Source organism: Oncorhynchus tshawytscha, linkage group LG10 (assembly GCF_018296145.1).
Source record: "Oncorhynchus tshawytscha isolate Ot180627B linkage group LG10, Otsh_v2.0, whole genome shotgun sequence".
Lineage (NCBI taxonomy): Eukaryota > Metazoa > Chordata > Actinopteri > Salmoniformes > Salmonidae > Oncorhynchus > Oncorhynchus tshawytscha.
Window position 1 is genome coordinate 65,257,339 of NC_056438.1, and position 20,833 is coordinate 65,278,171.

Here is a 20,833-nt window from a genome sequence, read left to right on the forward strand (position 1 = left end):
CACCCCCTCCCCACTTTCCCACAGAGCCCCTTTCTTGCACACGGACAGGGAAAAGTATTTTCTTTCGTTTTCCCCTTTTTTTCATTGTATATTTCTGTCAAATAGCTAACTGCATTGCAGCAGTGCCTGCCAGGCAGGCCGTGTGGCTGGGACATTAATATTAATGTCTGCCCATTTCACCCAGCGTGGCATGGAGCATGTCAATTTAGTCAAAGAGAGAACACCTTTCTTTGCCTTGATGGCTTCCTTGAAAGCTCTCAATGGCGCTGCCCATGCAGTGTTCAAGTGCGTCCTCTATCCATCTCTATGGTCAGATTTCTTCTTACTGGAGAGGCTCTCCTCTCTCCACCCCGACCAGCACAACGCTGGAGTATCACCTAGGAAACAGCAGAGGGCGCCAGTCTATCAGTCCCGAGTCACTATAGGGGACTCAGGACTGGGGACGCAAGCAGGGCTGTCATTGGCTAGGTTGTCTGTTGAGGGTGTTTCTCGATCCAGTGGGTCTGTGCGGTGAAAGAGAGACTGTGGTTCAGTGTATACTGTAGTACTGCAGCCAGCCCCAGATCTGTACATCTAGGAGGGTTTGTTATTACTCTAAGGACAGAGGGGGAGAGAGACTGGGTTTATCACAATCCACAATGCACCTAGCCAGTACTCCAGAGAGCTGCAGCTAGCCAGTACTCCAGAGAGCTGCACCTAGCCAGTACTCCAGAGAGCTGCACCTAGCCAGTACTCCAGAGAGCTGCACCTAGCCAGTACTCCAGAGAGCTGCACCTAGCCAGTACTCCAGAGAGCTGCACCTAGCCAGTACTCCAGAGAGCTGCACCTAGCCAGTACTCCAGAGAGCTGCACCTAGCCAGTACTCCAGAGAGCTGCACCTAGCCAGTACTCCAGAGAGCTGCAGCTAGCCAGTACTCCAGAGAGCTGCAGCTAGCCAGTACTCCAGAGAGCTGCAGCTAGCCAGTACTCCAGAGAGCTGCAGCTAGCCAGTACTCCAGAGAGCTGCAGCTAGCCAGTACGCCAGAGAGCTGCAGCTAGCCAGTACTCCAGAGAGCTGCAGCTAGCCAGTACTCCAGAGAGCTGCAGCTAGCCAGTACTCCAGAGAGCTGCAGCTAGCGAGTACTCCAGAGAGCTGCAGCTAGCCAGTACTCCAGGGAGCTGCAGCTAGCCAGTACTCCAGGGAGCTGCAGCTAGCCAGTACTCCAGGGAGCTGCAGCTAGCCAGTACTCCAGGGAGCTGTAGCTAGCCAGTACTCCAGAGAGCTGCAGCTAGCCAGTACTCCAGAGAGCTGCAGCTAGCCAGTACTCCAGGGAGCTGCAGCTAGCCAGTACTCCAGGGAGCTGCAGCTAGCCAGTACTCCAGAGAGCTGCAGCTAGCCAGTACTCCAGAGAGCTGCAGCTAGCCAGTACTCCAGGGAGCTGCAGCTAGCCAGTACTCCAGAGAGCTGCAGCTAGCCAGTACTCCAGAGAGCTGCAGCTAGCCAGTACTCCAGAGTTTTTTTTTCACTACTACATGTGTATAAGTGCCTAACATCTAGCAACTACTGTATTCTTTTCCTGTGTGCTCGTGTGTGCTCGCTCCAGTGCCTTGCCAGAGCTCTTCAGCAGTGTCCAAACCCTTGTGAAATTGGCTGCTGCTTTTCTGTCGCAGTTCAAAGATGCACCCTACGGCTACGCCATTACATTGTGCCGGCTAAGTCTCCCAACAGAAAGTCAGAAGACATTAACCTACATATTGCCGTTTTTAGTAATTTTTTTACAAAAGTGACCTGGTTGACTGTGTAGTAGGTAGGTTACAGTGTTGCCTCACTACATGCAGTGTGTGTTGGGATGAGACCCACTGGACTGCTCAGGGGCTGTTCACCTCTATCCCAGGCTGCTTACCCAGGGCTGGGCTGGGGGAGAGGAGACAGAGATCAGAGATAATGGATGAGTGTTGGCTAGCTGAGGAAGTTGCCATGATGGGACAGGATGGAAGACCAAGTCTGCTCAGCAGGGAGGTTGTTGTATGCATGTTTTCCTCCTCCTATCCCCCTCTCTCTCCTTCCACCGCTCTCTCTCCTTCTAGCTCTCTTTCTCTTGCGCTCTCTTTCAGTCTCTCGCTCTCTTTTTCTCGCTCTCTCTTTTCTGCTCTCGCTCTCTTTTTCTCTTTCTCGCTCTCCCACCATTTACTCCTCTTTCTCCTCCTCCCACGTTCAAATACGGTCTGCCCATGTACTATAGGGGGTAGTTTACATGATCATTTTTCGCTCTCCCTCCCATTTTGGTGTGGCATCATAGTCAGTCAGTTGTGCTGTGCAGATTGTCAATTGGTTGTATTCTAGTCCAGAGTCACACTGTACTCCTTGCGTTCTTCTCATACCATGCAGTTTCCTATGCAGCAGCCATCTCTCTATAAGGCATATAGCCTCCGAATGACCTTCAAACAGGAACACAACCAGTCGCTGCTGCCTCGCATCACAGCACTCTTAAACAACCCTGTTTAAACAATATCACACAGTTCATGAGAGCTGACTGAATGCAGCAATCTGTGGTGTTATTACCAGTTTGTCTCTCCATAACTGGGGCTTTTGTGCTGCTTCTTTTAACTGGGTTTCTAAAATTGCACAACGCTTATCATTAACCTACTACTTCGGGTTATGCTACCAGCCCATCCCTTGGTTTATTTAGTATGCGAGTCATTTACGTGTCATAATAAATGTGCTGTTTCAGCACCATTCTGTATCTGTCCTCAGTGTAGTGGTGCCTTGCAATTGGACTTTTAGATATAGAATCTAAAGATGCATTGAGATGGATGTTATATCATATAAAATAGATTCTGACCTTGACTATAGGAGTCTAGTCAACCTTAGTGCACTAGATAGGGGCTCAGATGCCATGTGTGGTGCATCCCTCCTCAAATCCAACAATGATTAATTGACTGCGCCATGACCTTCCTTCCATCATAGGTTCCTGTTGTCATGCACCTTGCAGTCACCTTCCAGTCATCCCTCTGTCCCTCTCTTCCTCCCTCTCTGAGCAGTGCCATGCGTGTTTTGCTGGCCAAGCTGCCGCGGCCCTGGATCGTAGATGAGAAGAAAGATGACGGTTACACCGCCCTGCACCTGGCGGCGCTCAACAACCACGTAGAGGTGGCCGAGCTGCTGGTTCACCAGGTAGGACACGCTAGCATTAACCTAACCACTGACACCCCTGGTTTCATACTGATGGTCCATAGCAGCCCTAGGGTCTCCATCTTGGCTCTCACGCACACAGTAAGTGCTGGCCTTGTTCTTAATTGTATAATGCTGTATAGGTTTGTGCCTGTGTAGGGTAGCAATAACTGCTTTAATTGTTTATTGAATCCATATTATCCTTTGGGTTCCTAGTGGTGCACAAGCACTGTTCGCCTATAACCTGCTTCCTCAGGATCATGCTCGGCCTATCTGAGATATCTGAGACAGTTTTGGTGCAGACCTCTATCTAACAGGACCACAGTGTAAGAAGCGTCCCACCAAGCAGAGCAGGAATTGGGCTAATGAGGCTGCTGAATTTCAATGGCGTGAGAGAAGATGTTATTGTAACATTCCAGAAATGTTGTCAAAATACACGAGGTGGTACATTGCAGAAGGAATGTGTTATAGCCTACTGCAGTGTTCAAACAGGTCTTTTTGAATGCCAACGCCATCTTTCTTTTCTCTATCTGTTCCCTCGCTTTCCTCCTCTCAGGGCAGTGCCAGCCTGGACATCCAGAACGTAAACCAGCAGACAGCCCTGCACCTGGCTGTGGAGAGACAGCACACACAGATAGTCAGGGTCAGTCAGTCTCTCCCCACTTCCTCTCTCCTACAGCTACCTGAAGATGCTATATGCAGGTATCTCCCCATCTGTCTGTCACTCCTGACGGTGCACTAAAGGCTGGTGAGAAGATGAAGACAACAAAGTTGTTACGTCGCCATCTTTTGGAGTGGTTTGGAAGTGCAGCTTCAGTGGTGCTGGAACACAGTCAATATGCAGGATCTCTAGCTGTGATGCCATGCTAGACTTATTTGGATGATAATTTTTTTTTTTTATGTACTGGACTGTTATGCAAATAAATGCTCATTTTAAATGATCACCATGTTAATTTGGAATGCTCTGTGTCTGTGTGTGCCTGTCTGCCTCTCTGCCTGTCTGTCTCCAGCTGCTGGTGCGAGCAGAGGCAAAGCTGGATGTGCAGGACAAGGATGGGGACACTCCTCTCCACGAGGCGCTGCGTCACCACACTCTGTCCCAGCTCCGCCAGCTACAGGACATGCAAGACGTCAGCAAGGTGGAGCCCTGGGAACCCTCCAAAAACACGGTACAGAATACACCTAACATATACCTGTAAAACCATCCTAAATCAACTAATATACCTCTAGAACCCTCCACAAACACCTAACACATACCTCTAGAACCCTCCAAAAATACTGTAGGGGATTGAGCATTTGAGTGCCTCACTCGGCTGGCTGGGCCATTTTCAAAGCTTTCTAAAGTGATGCTATGGGAGAGCTCTACTCCACGGCTGGGCGATATGGCCTGAAAATCATATCTAAATATTTTCAACCGTCATTCACAATATAACTGTTTTCTCTGAATAAACCTTGTTGCACAATTAAAGGTCAATACACCAAGTCAGGAATAATCTGATGAATCCAGAGCTTGGATAAATAGAAGCCTTCCACAACCATAAGACCCACTAGTATATATTATTTATCAAAATAGTTGAACCTGCTTTTTGTTGTTGCAATAATCACTGATCTAGCTTTGGTCTATCTATGAAAACGCCCTTTTTAACCAGAACAATGCACATCCACCAGTAATGACTAACTTCTGGTAACAGTCATTATAGAAATGTAACACAGGTCTCAGAAACAATCTCTCAAGCCAAGCCCACGTGCCAGTGAGTAGCCAACTTAACTTTATATTCCAAGTCTCGCCAACGTGGATCTATTTACTCTCCAACATTAGAACAGTTGAACTGTTATGAAGACACCTTCCTGTCTGTCTCCAACTGTTTGAACAGCAGCCGGTTCACCTTTACATATTGAAATCGCGTGGCCTACCTGGAGAAGATGCTTATTTCTCAGAATGAGAACAAGTTGCCAATTCCTTATTTAAGTGCCTTTTTTAATGCTCATTGCACATGTATTAAACACAGACTAGACAGCTTGCACATCAGTCTGTGGCTACCGCAATGCCGTGCGTGACAAACTGAGCATCCATTTGATACGGGTTTTAGTAGGGTCTGCTCTGTTCTACCATTTGGGAGATGAGACAATAAAAGGAGGTCGTTAAAAGGTTAAGTTATTGTCTATTACAGTAAAATGTCTAAGCATTTCGGTGTCCATATGACCGATTCTGTTGGACCACACCTCCAATGCAAATGGTGAGTTTAAACTGCTTGTTGTCAGGGAGGAAGAAGTTATCTTTGATCTTTTGTTGTAAGGGGGAGGGGCTTGGTGTCTCTGAGTGGGAAAGTGCACAGAAGGAGACGAGACCAAAAAGACACAGAACTCTCATAAAAACAGGAAAAAAATAACAACCTCGATTCTTGCGATACAGGCATTTGGAACATCGCGCTAATCAAATTAATTTGATATATAGCCCAGCCCTACCCAACACACTGCATATGTCCCAAATACACTATTCTGCTCTGTGCTCCTCTGTCTGGTGGAGCTGGGGGGAGGGGGAAAGAGAAAGGGAGACAAAGTGTTATTGACTCCTGTGTGTGTTGGTCCTCCACAGCTGATCATGGGCCTGGGCACCCAGGGAGCAGAGAAGAAGAGTGCAGCATCCATCGCCTGCTTCCTGGCAGCTAACGGAGCAGACCTGACCATGCGCAACAAGAAGGGCCAGTCCCCTCTGGACCTCTGCCCTGACCCCAGCCTCTGTAAGGCCCTGGCCAAGTGCCACAAGGAGAAGATCAGGTAAGAACCCCCAGGTCTAGGACATGGTTTACACTCTTTTCGATGAAACACCTGGTGAGCTTCAACTTGTTTTCTCCCCATCTTCCTTTAATATGTCCCGTCGTCTTTTCTTTCTCACAAACTCCCTTTTCTCTCTGCATCCCTCTCTCTATCCCTTTCTCTCTTCCAGTGGCCAGGTGGGCTCTCGCAGCCCGTCTCTGAACAGTAACGGTGAGACCCTGGAGGAGTGTATGGTGTGTTCTGACATGAAGAGAGACACCCTGTTCGGACCGTGCGGACACATCGCCACCTGCTCTCTCTGCTCCCCCCGCGTCAAGAAGTGCCTCATCTGCAAGGACCAGGTCCAGTCCAGAACCAAGGTATTGTACCAAACCCGGCCTCGTTGGTTTAAATAATAACGTTACCGGACGGTTTCTCAAACAGATTAAGTCTGGTCTTGGACTGAAAACTTGTGAATCTCCATTGAAATAACGTTGTAGTACAGGACTAATCTGTGTCCGGTATTCTGATCTGAATGCTTTTCACTCACATTTTCGCTCAAGTCTCCCTTTGATGTCAATGAATGATTTAGGCCAACTGTTGGGGTGCCTCGACGTATCAAGTTGTGTAAGTTGACTTAGTTAGTACATTAATGGATGCTTTGCATTGGTTTTGGGTGTAACGACATCCTCCAATTAGAGGTATGACTTTCCCTTCACTGACATCAGATGTTTGTCTCTCCATACAGATCGAGGAGTGTGTCGTATGTTCTGACAAGAAGGCTGCCGTGCTTTTCGAGCCCTGCGGTCACATGTGCGCTTGTGAAAGTAAGTACACTAAACCAGCTACGGTTGCTTCCTCGTACGGGGAAACCGTTTTGAAGTGGGGAGGTAGCCTACTGAACACTTTTTTTTCCCTTTGTTTTTTTTTTCTCTCTGTTGCAAAATGTTTTGCTATGGTGTGCCCTACCGAAGACCCTGCCTCGCTGCAAGAACGCAACAATTCTCCAGAACCTTTGATGCGTTCTAGTGGGCCATACTGACCTTTCATTCTGTCTTTGTTCCCTTCCTCCGTACAGACTGTGCCGGCCTCATGAAGAAGTGCGTACAGTGCCGGGCTGTTGTGGAACGCCGCACACCCTTTGTCCTTTGTTGTGGAGGGAAAGGTATGGAGGGTGATGCCGCTGATGATGATGATGATGATGATGATGATGAGGACCTTAGTGAGTGAATCTTCCACACGTTCCCTTTTAATTCCCTTTTATCCCCCTTTCTCTCTCATTGTCATGACTGTCCATCTTGTTGTTTCCCCCATGATGAACTTGTTGTGTTTTTGTTTGTTTGTGTTGGTTTGTTGATTCACAGCTGTCTTGCTCCTGCATTATTTTAATGTTAATGTTGTCATTGTTTTGTGTGTTTTAGTCGAATGTGTCATTTTCCCAGACTGGAAAACAAACCTCCCTCGTTGAGGTCATTAATGCATAATGCATGATCTTTAACTTTATCAGGCGAGAATGTATTTTAATCATAACATGCAATTCAATCACATGTTATAACATTTCAGCAGCATGCACTAATTTTATGAAAAGAAATTGACCTCCATAACCGGCTATTAATTCTCCCTTAGCTGGCTCCTAAAAGTCTATTTGACCAACTGATTTAATATCTCCATCAGTCCATTGCTCGATCCAATTTCTCCATCCAATCTGTTAGCTAAGTAGTGACGGTACAGTGTTGGTTATTTCAATGTGTGAGTGTGTATTCAGGCTTACGTTTACCATCGCTAGTGTTGTCTTTAAGTTGCACACACTCTTATCACGTTATTATCTGACCTTTATCCGCAGTTCCCTTTAGTTTGTTTTCCTTATTATTTTATGTTGAGTTAAAAGGGAAACTGTTGTAAGTTCACAGATTTTATAATGATTTGCCAAAGATTTGCTCGTCCAAAGATCTTTGTGTGTTGCCACACAAACTCTCACTCACTCACACACACACACACACACACACACAGACAGAGATCTCTTCAAATACAAAGCACATTATTTCAATCTCACACTCACACTCATTCCCTTATGTCCCTGGACATTTGGAGAGGGATGCCAGTGCCATCCTAGACCACTCTTCTAGCACACTGGTAGCACTACGAGTTGGCATGTTACCTGCTGAGTACTGATGACGAAACAGCTTTTGTCCTGGTACCTTTCCTTCTAGTAGTACTACTTAGTGTGTATGATTTTTAGACTTTGAAGGACGCAGTTGCAGCTCACTCTACCTAGAAGAGACTCCTCTCCCCCACCTCCCACCTAACGTGTTTTAAATCTAATAACCTCATTGTCCCTCCTCTGTCTCCAGGCCTTTAGTAGTGAGTAGACTACTCCTCCTCAGGCCTTGTGGAGTTGTACCAGGGGCTCCTGTTATAACACTGTGACTGGTTATTCTCAGCAGGTAACTCGAACTCCGCTCTAATGGCAGGGGGCTCGCTGGATCTGCTCCAGCCCAACAATCTGGCACTAAGTTGGTGTAAGTATCTCATCCTCTTCCCTGGTTCAAAACTCCCCAAACCAAAAATCCCCAGTGCTGTCTGCCCTGCTTGGCCTATGACCTGCTGCCGAAACCCCCTTGGCAACGATCCTTCGCCCACCCCTCAACACAAGACACAGAATCACACACATACAAATGTTTAATGATAGGTTGTGCCCTCAAGCACAGGGCCTCAGACCTATTTCAGCCAAATACTGTCTGAGGACGTACATGTCTAACTCTGAAATTGCTGCTTGTTAAAAACGGACTGGGTTAAAGTGTAGGACTCTTTCCAGAATAGCCCACATACACAAGGCTTTATGATTGCTTGATTAGTTTGGCCTTTAGAGCATCATGTCATTAAAATCTATTCCAATTTTATTGATCACATACACCGAATACAACAGGTAGACTTTACAGTGAAGGCATCTCGCTCTCGCTCGCAGTAAATCGGCTCGGGGGCCACTAGTTTGAGAACCTGCATATGTTTGTTTGTTTCTCAACATTGTGTGTGTGTGTTCCCCTTCTACAGCCAGCGGTAATATCCCAGCCATGCAGAGAGACAAAGACAACACCAATGTCAACGCTGACGTTCAGAAACTGCAGCAGCAACTGCAGGACATCAAGGAGCAGGTAAGCATGGTGGTATGTACTAAAGACGACGTGGTGGTATGTACTAGAGACGACGTGGTGGTATGTACTAGAGACGACGTGGTGGTATGTACTAGAGACGACGTGGTGGTATGTACTAGAGACGACGTGGTGGTATGTACTAGAGACGACGTGGTGGTATGTACTAGAGACGACGTGGTGGTATGTACTAAAGACGACGTGGTGGTATGTACTAGAGACGACGTGGTGGTATGTACTAGAGACGACGTGGTGGTATGTACTAGAGACGACGTGGTGGTATGTACTAGAGACGACGTGGGTGGTATGTACTAGAGACGACGTGGTGGTATGTACTAGAGACGACGTGGTGGTATGTACTAGAGACGACGTGGTGGTATGTACTAGAGACGACGTGGTGGTATGTACTAGAGACGACGTGGTGGTATGTACTAGAGACGACGTGGTGGTATGTACTAGAGACGGCGTGGTGGGTGTGTGCTGGAGACGGCGTGGTGGGTGTGTGCTGGAGACGGCGTGGTGGGTGTGTGCTGGAGATGGCGTGGTGGGTGTGTGCTGGAGACGGCGTGGTGGGTGTGTGCTGGAGACGGCGTGGTGGGTGTGTGCTGGAGACGGCGTGGTGGGTGTGTGCTGGAGACGGCGTGGTGGGTGTGTGCTGGAGACGGCGTGGTGGGTGTGTGCTGGAGACGGCGTGGTGGTATGTTCAGATTGAATTGTAATAACCAACGTTAACCTTGTGTGTGTGCGTGCGCTAGACACATCAATAAACATTAAAGTTCCAATGCAGCTGATTTTATCTCAATATCAAATCATTTCTGGTTAACAATTATGTACTGTGATTTTGACCATTTTTTAAATGAAAACAAAGAAACAAATAGCTTGTTAGCAAAGAGCAATTTCTCAAGCAAGAATATAATTAGGACTGTCTGGGAGTGGTCTGAGTGGGGAGGGGAAAACTGAAAATCTGCTAGAGATTTGGAACTCTCTCGCTTATTGGTCTATGAACTAATGTACTGCATGGTGATGTCACCAGGCAGGCCTGAACTCCATCCCACCAAAACAGGCAGAAATGTAATGCAGTATTTTCAAACAGCTCTTACACTTAAAGGGCATTATCATAATTTTAGCAATTTCACAGTATCATTCCAACCACTAGTGTAAAAATATGTATAAAATCTTTTATAAAGGCCTCCTGAATGGCACAGTGGTCTAAGGCACTGCATCGCAGTGCTAGCTGTGCCACTAGAGATTCTGGGTTCGAGTCCAGGCTCTGTCGCAGCCGGCCGCGACCGGGAGACCCATGGGGTGGCTCATAATTTGGCCCAGCGTCGTCCAGGTTAGGGGAGGGTTTGGCTGACAGGGATGTCCTTTTCCCATCGCGCACTAATGACTCCTGTGGCGGGCTGGGCACAGTGCACACTGACACGGTCGCCAGGTGTACGGTGTTTCCTCTGACACATTGGTGCGGCTGGCTTCCGGGTTAAGTGGGCATTGTGTCAAGAAGCAGTGCGGCTTGGTTGGTTTGTGTTTCGGAGGACACACGGCTCTCGACCTTCGCCTCTCCTGAGTTGTCTGTACGGGAGTTACAGCGATGAGACAAGACTATAACTACCAATTGGATACCACGAAAACAGGTTTTAAAAAATGAACATAATGTTTAATAACAGTGTGTGGATATGAGACACCTTTTCCTTGCCCTAAGACAGGCTGTAGACTATTTTGGAATCTATAGTCATGTCTCAAAGCAACCATTTCTCCAATACAATGTGTTTATATCAGAACTGGGATGACTCCACTAAGATGAGTACTAAGTGTTATTTTGTGTGTCTCTCCAGACCATGTGTCCAGTGTGCCTGGACCGGCTGAAGAACATGATCTTCATATGTGGCCACGGCACCTGCCAGCTGTGTGGCGACCGCATGAGCGAGTGCCCCATCTGCCGCAAGGCCATCGAGAGGCGCATCCTTCTGTACTAGAATCCCAGGCTTCAGTCTGAGCCTTCTACACCCCCACCACCCCCATTGTCAAGGCCCTTCGAGAGGCGCATCCTCCTGTACTAGAGTCTCAGGCAGGTCTCGGCCTAATAACCCCCATCTACAACCAGCCACACCAGCTGCTGCTCTCCCATCTATCTCGGTGTCTTTACACCAGAAAAACAAAAACATCAGAATTACCAATGTTGCTTCTTTTAAAATTTTTAACTTTGTTATAAAACAATCAAACATTGTACTGAAAGAGGTCTTTGGGGTTGTAGCTCAGCTGAAAGCCTGTAGCAGCCTGATTCTTTGCTTTTCTCCTCAGAATGCCCTTTCTCCTCTCTCTCGTATCTCTCTCTCGCTCTTCTCCCCCTCCTCTCTGTTTTCCTGTTTATGTGTGAGAACGCCTCTTCCTGTTATTATTGTAGTGGGGTTATTGGCACACATCCCAACACTGCCCTATGTTGGCCTTGGGATATGGACTGAGGGATATGGTCAGAGCAACTTAGTCCCATTTACAAGGTCCTATTCATTAGGGCACACTGCCTCCCCTGTCGAAGGGCTGCCTCTCCTGTCGAAGGGCTGCCTCTCCTGTCGAAGGGCTGCCTCTCCTGTCGAAGGGCTGCCTCTCCTGTCGAAGGGCTGCCTCTCCTGTCGCTAAACTTAAAACCCATTTATCATTGATTCTATTTGTATTTCTTATGCAAGAGTATTGGTAATAGAAGCTACTGACATGGATATTCACTACTTTTGTAGTTTACTCAACATTTCATGATAGCTACAATATGATGACATATTTTTGTACATGCAAAAAAAATGCGATGTCCAGCACTTTTACAAGTTCAACCAGTCTTCTGCTACATGTGCATATTTGAGATGGGTTGTCGTGACATGTTGGAGATTTTGGCAATGAGGCCCTTTATTTCCCCAGTCAGATGAACTTGTGGATACCATTTTTATGTCTCTGTGGAGTTTGAAGGAAGTTGCTAACTAGCGCAATTGCTAACTAGCGTTAGCGCAATGACCTGAAGTCTGCATACTATGCTAGCAGATTCAATAGACTTCAGTCATTGTGCTAATGCTAGTTAGCAATGGATCGCTAAAACTACCTCTAACTTCCTTCATACTGGACACAGACATAAAAATGGTACCCACAAGTTCATTGGACTCTGGGGCAGTAGACAAAGGTCATTGCCAAAATCCCGAAGTATGCCTTTAAGACCTGCACAGGGCAGGTTAGCACAAAAACTGCTGATTGAACTAAAGCAAAATTGCTGTTCTGTTTGTCTAGACTTTGGAGGTCCAAATCCACCTTAACTCTGACTGACTGATAAGGTGGTGATACCGCTGCAGTCCAATCGTCTGCTAACACCTCATCACCTGTACCTTGTTTACCAACCTCTCTCTCTGGAGAAACACAGACAGGCCAGGCAGTACAACTTTAGCATTACAACACCCTTGGTCTGCAATTGTTAATACTTAAGTACAGTAAACCCAGTATAGATGCAAGTCAAGACAGTGTTTCATTCAGCCTACTTATAAGTGAATACTATCATGTACCTGCTGGACATTTCTGAGGATGAATTAACTTTATTGAGCATTTGTACAAACAGAGTATGTCATCATGAATGACACAAGTTGTTTTAGAGCTGTTCCAAGACTATAGATGGTATTACCTGTCTGGTATACAAGCATCCTATGATTCTTATAAGCATCGCTAATAACCATTGATTGTTCATGTGCCATTGCTTCCAAAAATGATTTACCTGTTAAATGTTGTTTGGGGATAAGGTGCTCTTAATCTGGTATTGCTTTTATTTAAATGTATTTTGCAGAATGTTTTGTAATAAACACATTTATTGAGCTAGAGTATACAATCTAATAGAAAGCCAAGATGATAAAATGTAGAGTAAATTATTTTGTATTGCTGCCCACAAATAGGATTTAGAAGTTTATCTCTATAGAGCCTTAGCTATAATGTAATGTAGCCGTCCACTCTCACCCACACATCCTGCTTAAATATCAATGTTGAAATGTGTCTTTTAGTTTGATAGACTTCAAGCAAAAAAAACACGAAGCATTATTTGATCTTGTTTTGTCTGCAGGTCTAACATGTTCAGAGTCAATAATGAGACTGGTGATGAGGGAGACAATGTTGTCAGGTTTTACATGTATTCTTCTGCCAGTGTTTTGGGGGATAGAAAGAAAATGGTTCCACTGGTGAAGTTGACACTAATAAGGCAGATCCGTCTGTGTGGAGCTGTTCACCTCGGTATAAGCTGACCAGCTTGACCACACAAATAAGCAATTTTATAGGAAAGAACGTTTTTACTCCCCGTTTTTATTTCACGGATGGTGTTAACATTCTAAAAGCACTAATATTGCTTTATGGTAGTATTGTCTTGTTAGTTGTTATAAAGGCCTATTTTGTACCTTATGTTCAAAACGTATTAAACCCGTCAAGATTTAAAGGTTTCAATAGTATTCTTTCCCTTTTTAGGCATGAATATTTAATTTATGCAGTATGACATGTATTATAAAAGCTGGTCACTGTATTGCTTAAGTGCTTTTCAAAGCACCATGTAACTGAAATAAAGTTCTGAATGAATCTTGAGACCTCTACCCACACTCTTGTTTTTATTCCTTTGTTTCTTGTGAATGTAAACAAACTAAAGAACGACATTGTCAACTTGTTTGTTTAACGTGTTTGGGCAATTAGCATGTTGTTGACTTGCCCCTGCAGTGTAGGCTGGCATCGTATTTACAAACATTTAAAGGTATTTGGCTGACTGAGCATATGTAACCGATGTGAAATGGCTAGCTAGTTAGCGGGGTGCGCACCGATAGCATTTCAATCGGTGACGTCACTCGCTCTGAGACCTTGAAGTAATTGCGATGAGTAACAATGCTTCGAGGGTGGCTGTTGTCGATGTGTGCGGAGGGTCCCTGGTTCGAGCCCACGTAGGGGCGAGGAGAGGTACGGAAGCTAAACTGTTACACATACCAATATTCAAAACATTCAGTCAGAAAAAAAACACTGAAGGGCTGCAAACCAAGGTACTGTGCCTTCAGAAAGTATTTGTAGTCCTGGACTTTTATGCCACATTTTGTTTGACTGCATTCAATATCATATACATAATGCCCCATGATGACAGTGAAAACATGTTTTTGGACATTTTTGCTCATTTATAGAACATGAAATATGGGACACTCCGGAGCATTCAATGTTGTCTTGGTATGCAACTCCAGTATATATTTGGCCTTGTGTTTTAGGCTATTGTCCTGCTGAAATATGAATTTGTCTCCCAATGTCTGTTGGAAAGCAGACTGATCCAGGTTTTCCTTTAGGATTTTGCCTGTGCTTAGTTCTATTGTTTCTTTTTATCCTAAAAAAAACTAGTCCTTGTCGATGACAAGCATTCCCATAACATGAGGCAGCCACCACAATGCATGAAAAAAAAGAATGGTCCTCAGTAATGTGCTGTGATGGATTTGTCCCAAACAGCACTTTGTATTCAGGGCATAAAGTTAATTTCTTAACCATTTTTCCAGTTTTACTTTGGTACCTTATTGCAAACAGGATGCATGTGTAACAACAGTATAACTTTAGACCGTCCCCTCGCCCATACCCGGGCGCGAACCAGGGACCCTCTGCGCACATCAACAACAGTCACCCACGAAGCATCGTTACACATCGCTCCACAAACGCCACGGCCCTTGCAAGGGGAACCACTACTTCAAGGTCTCAGAGCAAGTGACGTCACCGATTGAAACGCTATTTAGCGTGCACCACCGCTAACTAAGCTAGCTGTTTCACATCCGTTACACATGTTTTGTAATATTTTTATTCCGTATAAAGCTTCCTTTTCACTCTGTCATTTAGGTTAGTATTGTGGAGGAACTACAATGTTGTTGATCCATCCTCAGTTTTCTATCACAGCCATTAAACAAACTGTTTTTAAGTCACCATTGGCCTCCTGGTGAAATCCCTAAGCGGTTTGTATTTTTGTAGTGACTGGGTGTTTTGATACACCATCCAAAGTGTAATTAATAACTTCACCATGCTCAAAGGGATATTCAATGTCTGCTTTTTTTATTTACCAGTAGGTGCCCTTTGCGAGACGTATGAAAATCTCCCTGGTCTTTGTGGTTGAACTGCTTGACTGATCTGTACGTGTGGGGCACAGAGATGAGGTAGTCATTCAAAAACCTTGTTAAACACTACTAGCGTGTGTGAGTCCATGCAACTTATGTGACCTGTTTAGCAAATGTTTACTCATTAACTTATTTAGGTTAGCCATGACAAAGGGGTTGAATAATTATTGAGAAGACATTTCAGCTTTTCATTTTAAATTAATTGAACACAATTCCTACTTTGACATAATGGGGTATTATTTGTAGGCCAGTGACACAAAATGTCTGGCTGAAAAACAACATGCATATTGTCCTGCCAGAACATTATGAAGGGAAATCAATTGCAACCATCTTTGAAAATAGTATTTCCGCTAGATATGTTCAGAATAAGTGCTATTTATGTGTTAGTTTCAATTCAAACCTGCCATGTTGTAAATCATTTGTAGGCCAGTGAGACAAAATCTCTGGCTGAAAAACAACAAAATGGAGAAATAGTCAATGGGTGTGAATACCTTCTGAAGGCGCTGTAAATCATAAGACTCTAGGGATGGTCACAGCCCAGTCATGAGGGGTCAAAGTCAGTGTCCTGGGGTGACGCACGTCTCCATTCTTCTCCCCAGGCTGAACTGATGGGCTGCTGTCACTCACACCCAGCAGGGGTTAACTGACAAATTGACCACCTGGTGGGGGAGTAACAGCCCCTAACCCCTCATGGCCCAGTCAGCAAACAGCCCTCCCTAGGCAGCTTAGCCAGCCTCCCCAGGCCAGAGGAGATAGTGCTGTCTCCAACACCCTGATGGGACAGCAGGGCTGCAGCCAATCAGTCAGGGTGATGGATGTTGGAATGGACTGGGTCTGGCTGGGTCTGAGCCATGGTAGGGGATCAGCAGACTGCCTGTTTGGGGGCCTATCTGCTGCTGATCAGCCACCCATGGATCAGGGCAAGGACCAGGGGGGTATACTACAAAGCAACATGCCTAAATATTCTGAAATATATATTTTGCTTCTTCTGATGTGAATGAAATGGGTATGGTGTGATTGACAACAACCAAATACACAGGTTTAGCTTTTTTTTAATGAGCCAGAATATCAGTAGTTATTTCTGGTTGTTTATCACAGTTAGCTGTCTAACTCACTAACCCTGTTTGGTAATATACCCCTCTGGTTGTTTATCACTGTTAGCTGGCTAACTCACTAACCCTGCTTGGTAGTATACCCCTCTGGTTGTTTATCACAGTTAGCTGGCTAACTCACTAACCCTGCTTGGTAATATACCCCTCTGGTTGTTTATCACAGTTAGCTGGCTAACTCACTAACCCTGCTTGGTAATATACCCCTCTGGTTGTTTATCACAGTTAGCTGGCTAACTCACTAACCCTGCTTGGTAGTATACCCCTCTGGTTGTTTATCACAGTTAGCTGGCTAACTCACTAACCCTGCTTGGTAGTATACCCCTCTGGTTGTCTAGGGCTTGTCACATAACATAGAACATAACCTACTGTATAACACAATAGAAACACCAAAGCTATGTTTAAAAGGTATAGTTCATCCAACTGCGAACTATCCCTTTAACCTCACTGTGGTCTGTTTTACCCGCCGCACAGACGGTCTGTATATATAACTAACTGGTGTCCTTCCCTCCTATGTCTGAGTACTGAGCTGTCTGCTCTGATCGAGAAGCTGCAGAAGAAGGCTGACACTGGTGGAAAAGAACCTCAATAAGGTACAGAACCTCATAGAATATTACAGCGCCTCACCGTTTCCCTTTAAGAAAAAATGTAGACTTCATAACTTTATTTTTTGTAAATATAGATTTCCCTTCTAAGTTAGTGTAAGGAGCACGATGAAGGCTTACCCGTCTAAACTCATATCCTGAAAAGAATGTGTTTTGGGGTTTTGTGTAGAAAATATCCCATCACTTTAAAATGTTGGATTCTATTTTTCTAAACTTAAAGAAGGGTGAGAAGAACAATATACACAGTGTAGAAAAGATTAGGAACACCTTCCTAATATTGAGTTGCAGGCCCCCTATTGCCCTCAGAACAGCCTCAATTTGTGCGGCCACGGACTCTACAAGGTGTCAAGCGTTCCACAGGGAGGCCGGCACGTTGACTCCAATGCTTCCCACAGTTGTGTCAAGTTGGCTGGATGTCCTTTGGATGGTGAACCATTCTTGATACACACGGAAAACTGTTGAGCCCAGCAGCGTTGCAGTTCTTGACACAAACCGGTGTGCCTGGTACCTACTACCATACTCCGTTCAAAGGCACTTAAATCTTTTGTCTTGCCCATTCACCCTCTGAATGGCACATACACAATCTATGACTCAATTGTCTCAAGGCTTAAAAATCCTTCTTTAACCTGTTTCTTCCCATTTATCTATACTGGTTGAAATGGATTTAACAAGTGACATCAATGAGGGATAATAGCTTTTACCTGGATTCACCTGGTCAGTCTATGTCATGGAAAGAGCAGATGTTCCTAATGTTTTGTATCTTTACTGTAGTTGATGTGCATATTCTTGAACAAACCACAAGGTGGCAGTATATTCAATGCCCAGTAACCGTTTAGGCCTCTTGGACATAGCTTTCTGAGCTGCTTCTTGCATATTGTCCTGCCAGAACATTATGAAGGGAAATCAATTGCAACCATCTTTGAAAATAGTATTTCCGCTAGATATGTTCAGAATAAGTGCTATTTATGTGTTAGTTTCAATTCAAACCTGCCATGTTGTAAATCATTTACTCCTTCCTCTTTATTTGCGAGGTCGACCCATGTCATCCCAATTCCAGGTAAGAGTAATGTTTTTTCATAAATCTATGTGCGTGTTCAGCATTTGTCAGTGTATGTGCCTGTCTTGAATCTGAGTGCCGTGTTGGAGGCATTGATCTCTCTCGGTCTGAAGGTCCTCTCACGTCATCCAGTTCATAAGCAGAGCTGTATTTATGGTCGGGTTTATGGCTGGCCTGGGCAAAGTGCACTCTGTCTGGACAGGCACATCTTGGATCAGAGAGTGCCTTATACTGGGTTGAGGGGGGGCTGTGTGTGTTCATGGAGTTCAGCCTGGAACCACCGCCAGTCCCACCTCCAAAAAGTCGGTGTGTGTGTGTGTGTGTGTTCATGGAGTTTGGCCGCCCCACCTCCACAGTAAAGTCATAAAGGAGCTATATTCTCTTCCTCACCGACCCCACCTCTATACTAACTGACACACTGATTGCTTTAATGAACAGGGCAAAGAGTCCCGGCCCTCTCATGTGGGAAGCATATTACACATGTAACATGGAGGGGGAATAAAGGACTGAACAACTCAATGATGTGGTGACTCGTGTCCCCAAGTTGTTGTTTGAACGCTAAAGTAACATTTTATTAGTTTACACCTATGGTTGTATGTGCAAGGAGATCGTTCAATATTGACGTCGAAATTGGACATCTGTCCATGTCCTGAGGACATTGGGAAATGCCTTCAAAAACCGGCCACTAGGGGCAACAGTGAGTGCTATTACCATCAAGTAGGTTTGGGTTTTGCTAGGGTGTTGTGGACTGGGGTGGTGGATGGGCATAATCCCATGATCCAATGACTCTTGATCAGAAAACTGCGTGTTTGTTCCCAGTTGTGGAGACTGTTTTATTTTTTATTTTGAACCCTATCCCAAACCTTAACCCTTACCTTAACAATTCAGAATGAGAGCAACAAAAACACCTCTAAACTTGGCGTTTGCAGAACGTGAATGCACGTCTAATTCTGCAATGAGACTGTGAGAGCTTGTTGGCATGTGTCTCCATTGCAACACAATTTAAAGTTACTATACATTTACATAATTTAGCAGAAACTCTCTTCTCCAGAGAGAGCAGGTGCCTTGCTCAAGGGCACTGTCACGTTCTGACCTTAGTTCTTTTTGTTATGTCTTTGTTTTAGTATGGTCATGGCGTGAGTTGGGTGTGTTGTCTATGTTTGTTTTTCTATGAGTTGGTATTTCTGTGTTTGGCCTGGTATGGTTCTCAATCAGAGGCAGCTGTCAATCGTTGTCCCTGATTGAGAACCATACTTAGGCAGCCTGTTTTCACCCTTGCTTTGTGGGTGATTATTTTCTGTGTCTCTGTGTTCCACACAGAACTGTTTCGGGTTTTGTTATTTCACCTTATTTAGTATTTTTCTATGTTCTATTAAAAGTATCATAAACACTTACCACGCTGTGCATTGGTCCTCCGATCCTTCCTACTACTCCTCGTCAGAGGATGAAGAAGACCGTTACAGGCACAGACAGATTTTTCACCTAGTCGGCTCAGGGATTCGAACCAGCAACCTTTCAGTTACTGGCCAACGCAAACAGCGTTAGCGCTGTGCAATACTACACAGTGTCCACAGTTTATATCATACTACAGTATTATTAATACTTATCTTTTTGGGGGACTGATATTGTTGCATGATGTATTTATTCATGATTCGTTATCGATGGCAGATAGCCTGTATTGTTCTCAAAGGGTGTGTATGAAAATTGGCCAATCAGAATCTTTCTATAGGTTTCTACATTTAATAATGAAATCCCAGTAACCCTCATTAAATGTTCATGATTCCCCATCTTTCAGCGAAGATGTCAATATAATTGGTAACTACCTGGTACCAAATGGTACATAGTGACGCTGTGTCAATGAATCTCAAAGAAAGCAAAGTGTAATTGCTATGCACTTATTAGGTAGCTACTGTTTTAACAAGTCCTTTCTAAGTAACTGCCTTGTAAATACCAGGCTTTAAAATAAAGGGTTACCTTTCTCTCTTTTCTCTTCAACTTGTTGTAGCTTTATAATCATTTTTTATGATTTTTACATATATTTCTCACAACATTATTTATATATTTTTTGCAGAACTCATGTTGTGAGGCAAATAAATGATACACATTTTGCGATGAATTGACATAGAGAATCCACATTGCATCACAAGCTCCTCCTCAGCTGTATATATAAATCCCCACAAAAGGTTGTGTAACTTTTGACCTTATTGATGTGTATGGCTGTGGCCCACTACACGCACCATGCTTATCACCACCACAGCCTGATTGGAGTACTGAGAGCCCAAGCCTGTAGGGTCACATTTACAGTGCAAATGTTATCGTTCAGATGACACTTTAAACAGTCTTTATCAATATATAGTCATTCAAGGTTTATGAGCTCTGATAAAATGCCACTAGCACTAGCTAAGCGGGGTCATTACAAAGTGTGGATGGCAGAGGTTTTTACCGTGCCTCTATCGGGGGACATTTCATACTCAACAGAAATCAAAACAAACACTCGACCTGAAAGAGGAGAGGACAGTATGGCCTCTGTAGAGGGAAAACAGTGTTATAGAGCAAACTACTCTACAGTGGGACTTTGGCAGAACCTTATCATTGTATTATCTTTGAAACAGTGGGTTATCATAATTGCTTACTTAATAATTCTATAAAGCTCTGGAAGTGCAACCTTTGGCTGGGCAGTAAACTAAAGAGCCTCAAGTGTTTTTGATGCAGAGAGAGATTGAAGAGAGACTTCTGAGAATACAGAGAGGCTATAAATGCTGTACCACCATGTTATAACCATATTTATACACTGTGTGTACAAAACGTTAGGAACACCTTGCTAATATTGAGTTGCACACACTTTTGCCCTCAGAACAGCCTCAATTTGTTGAA

The 20,833-nt window shown here is 44.7% G+C and overlaps 1 protein-coding gene across 1 annotated transcript in view; it reads left to right on the forward strand.

Moving 5' to 3' along the window:
* Window positions 1-13,647, forward strand: part of LOC112260658 (E3 ubiquitin-protein ligase mib1) — a 90,260-nt gene extending 76,613 nt beyond the window's left edge. The window contains exons 14-23 of the mRNA XM_042329587.1: window positions 3,022-3,154; window positions 3,708-3,794; window positions 4,162-4,320; window positions 5,748-5,929; window positions 6,099-6,288; window positions 6,657-6,735; window positions 6,987-7,130; window positions 8,350-8,427; window positions 8,960-9,060; window positions 10,893-13,647. Of these exons, the coding sequence (XP_042185521.1) occupies window positions 3,022-3,154; window positions 3,708-3,794; window positions 4,162-4,320; window positions 5,748-5,929; window positions 6,099-6,288; window positions 6,657-6,735; window positions 6,987-7,130; window positions 8,350-8,427; window positions 8,960-9,060; window positions 10,893-11,033 (1,294 nt within the window). The 3' untranslated portion in view covers window positions 11,034-13,647. The remainder of the gene's footprint in view (window positions 1-3,021; window positions 3,155-3,707; window positions 3,795-4,161; window positions 4,321-5,747; window positions 5,930-6,098; window positions 6,289-6,656; window positions 6,736-6,986; window positions 7,131-8,349; window positions 8,428-8,959; window positions 9,061-10,892) is intronic.
* Window positions 13,648-20,833: the final 7,186 nt, after the last annotated feature.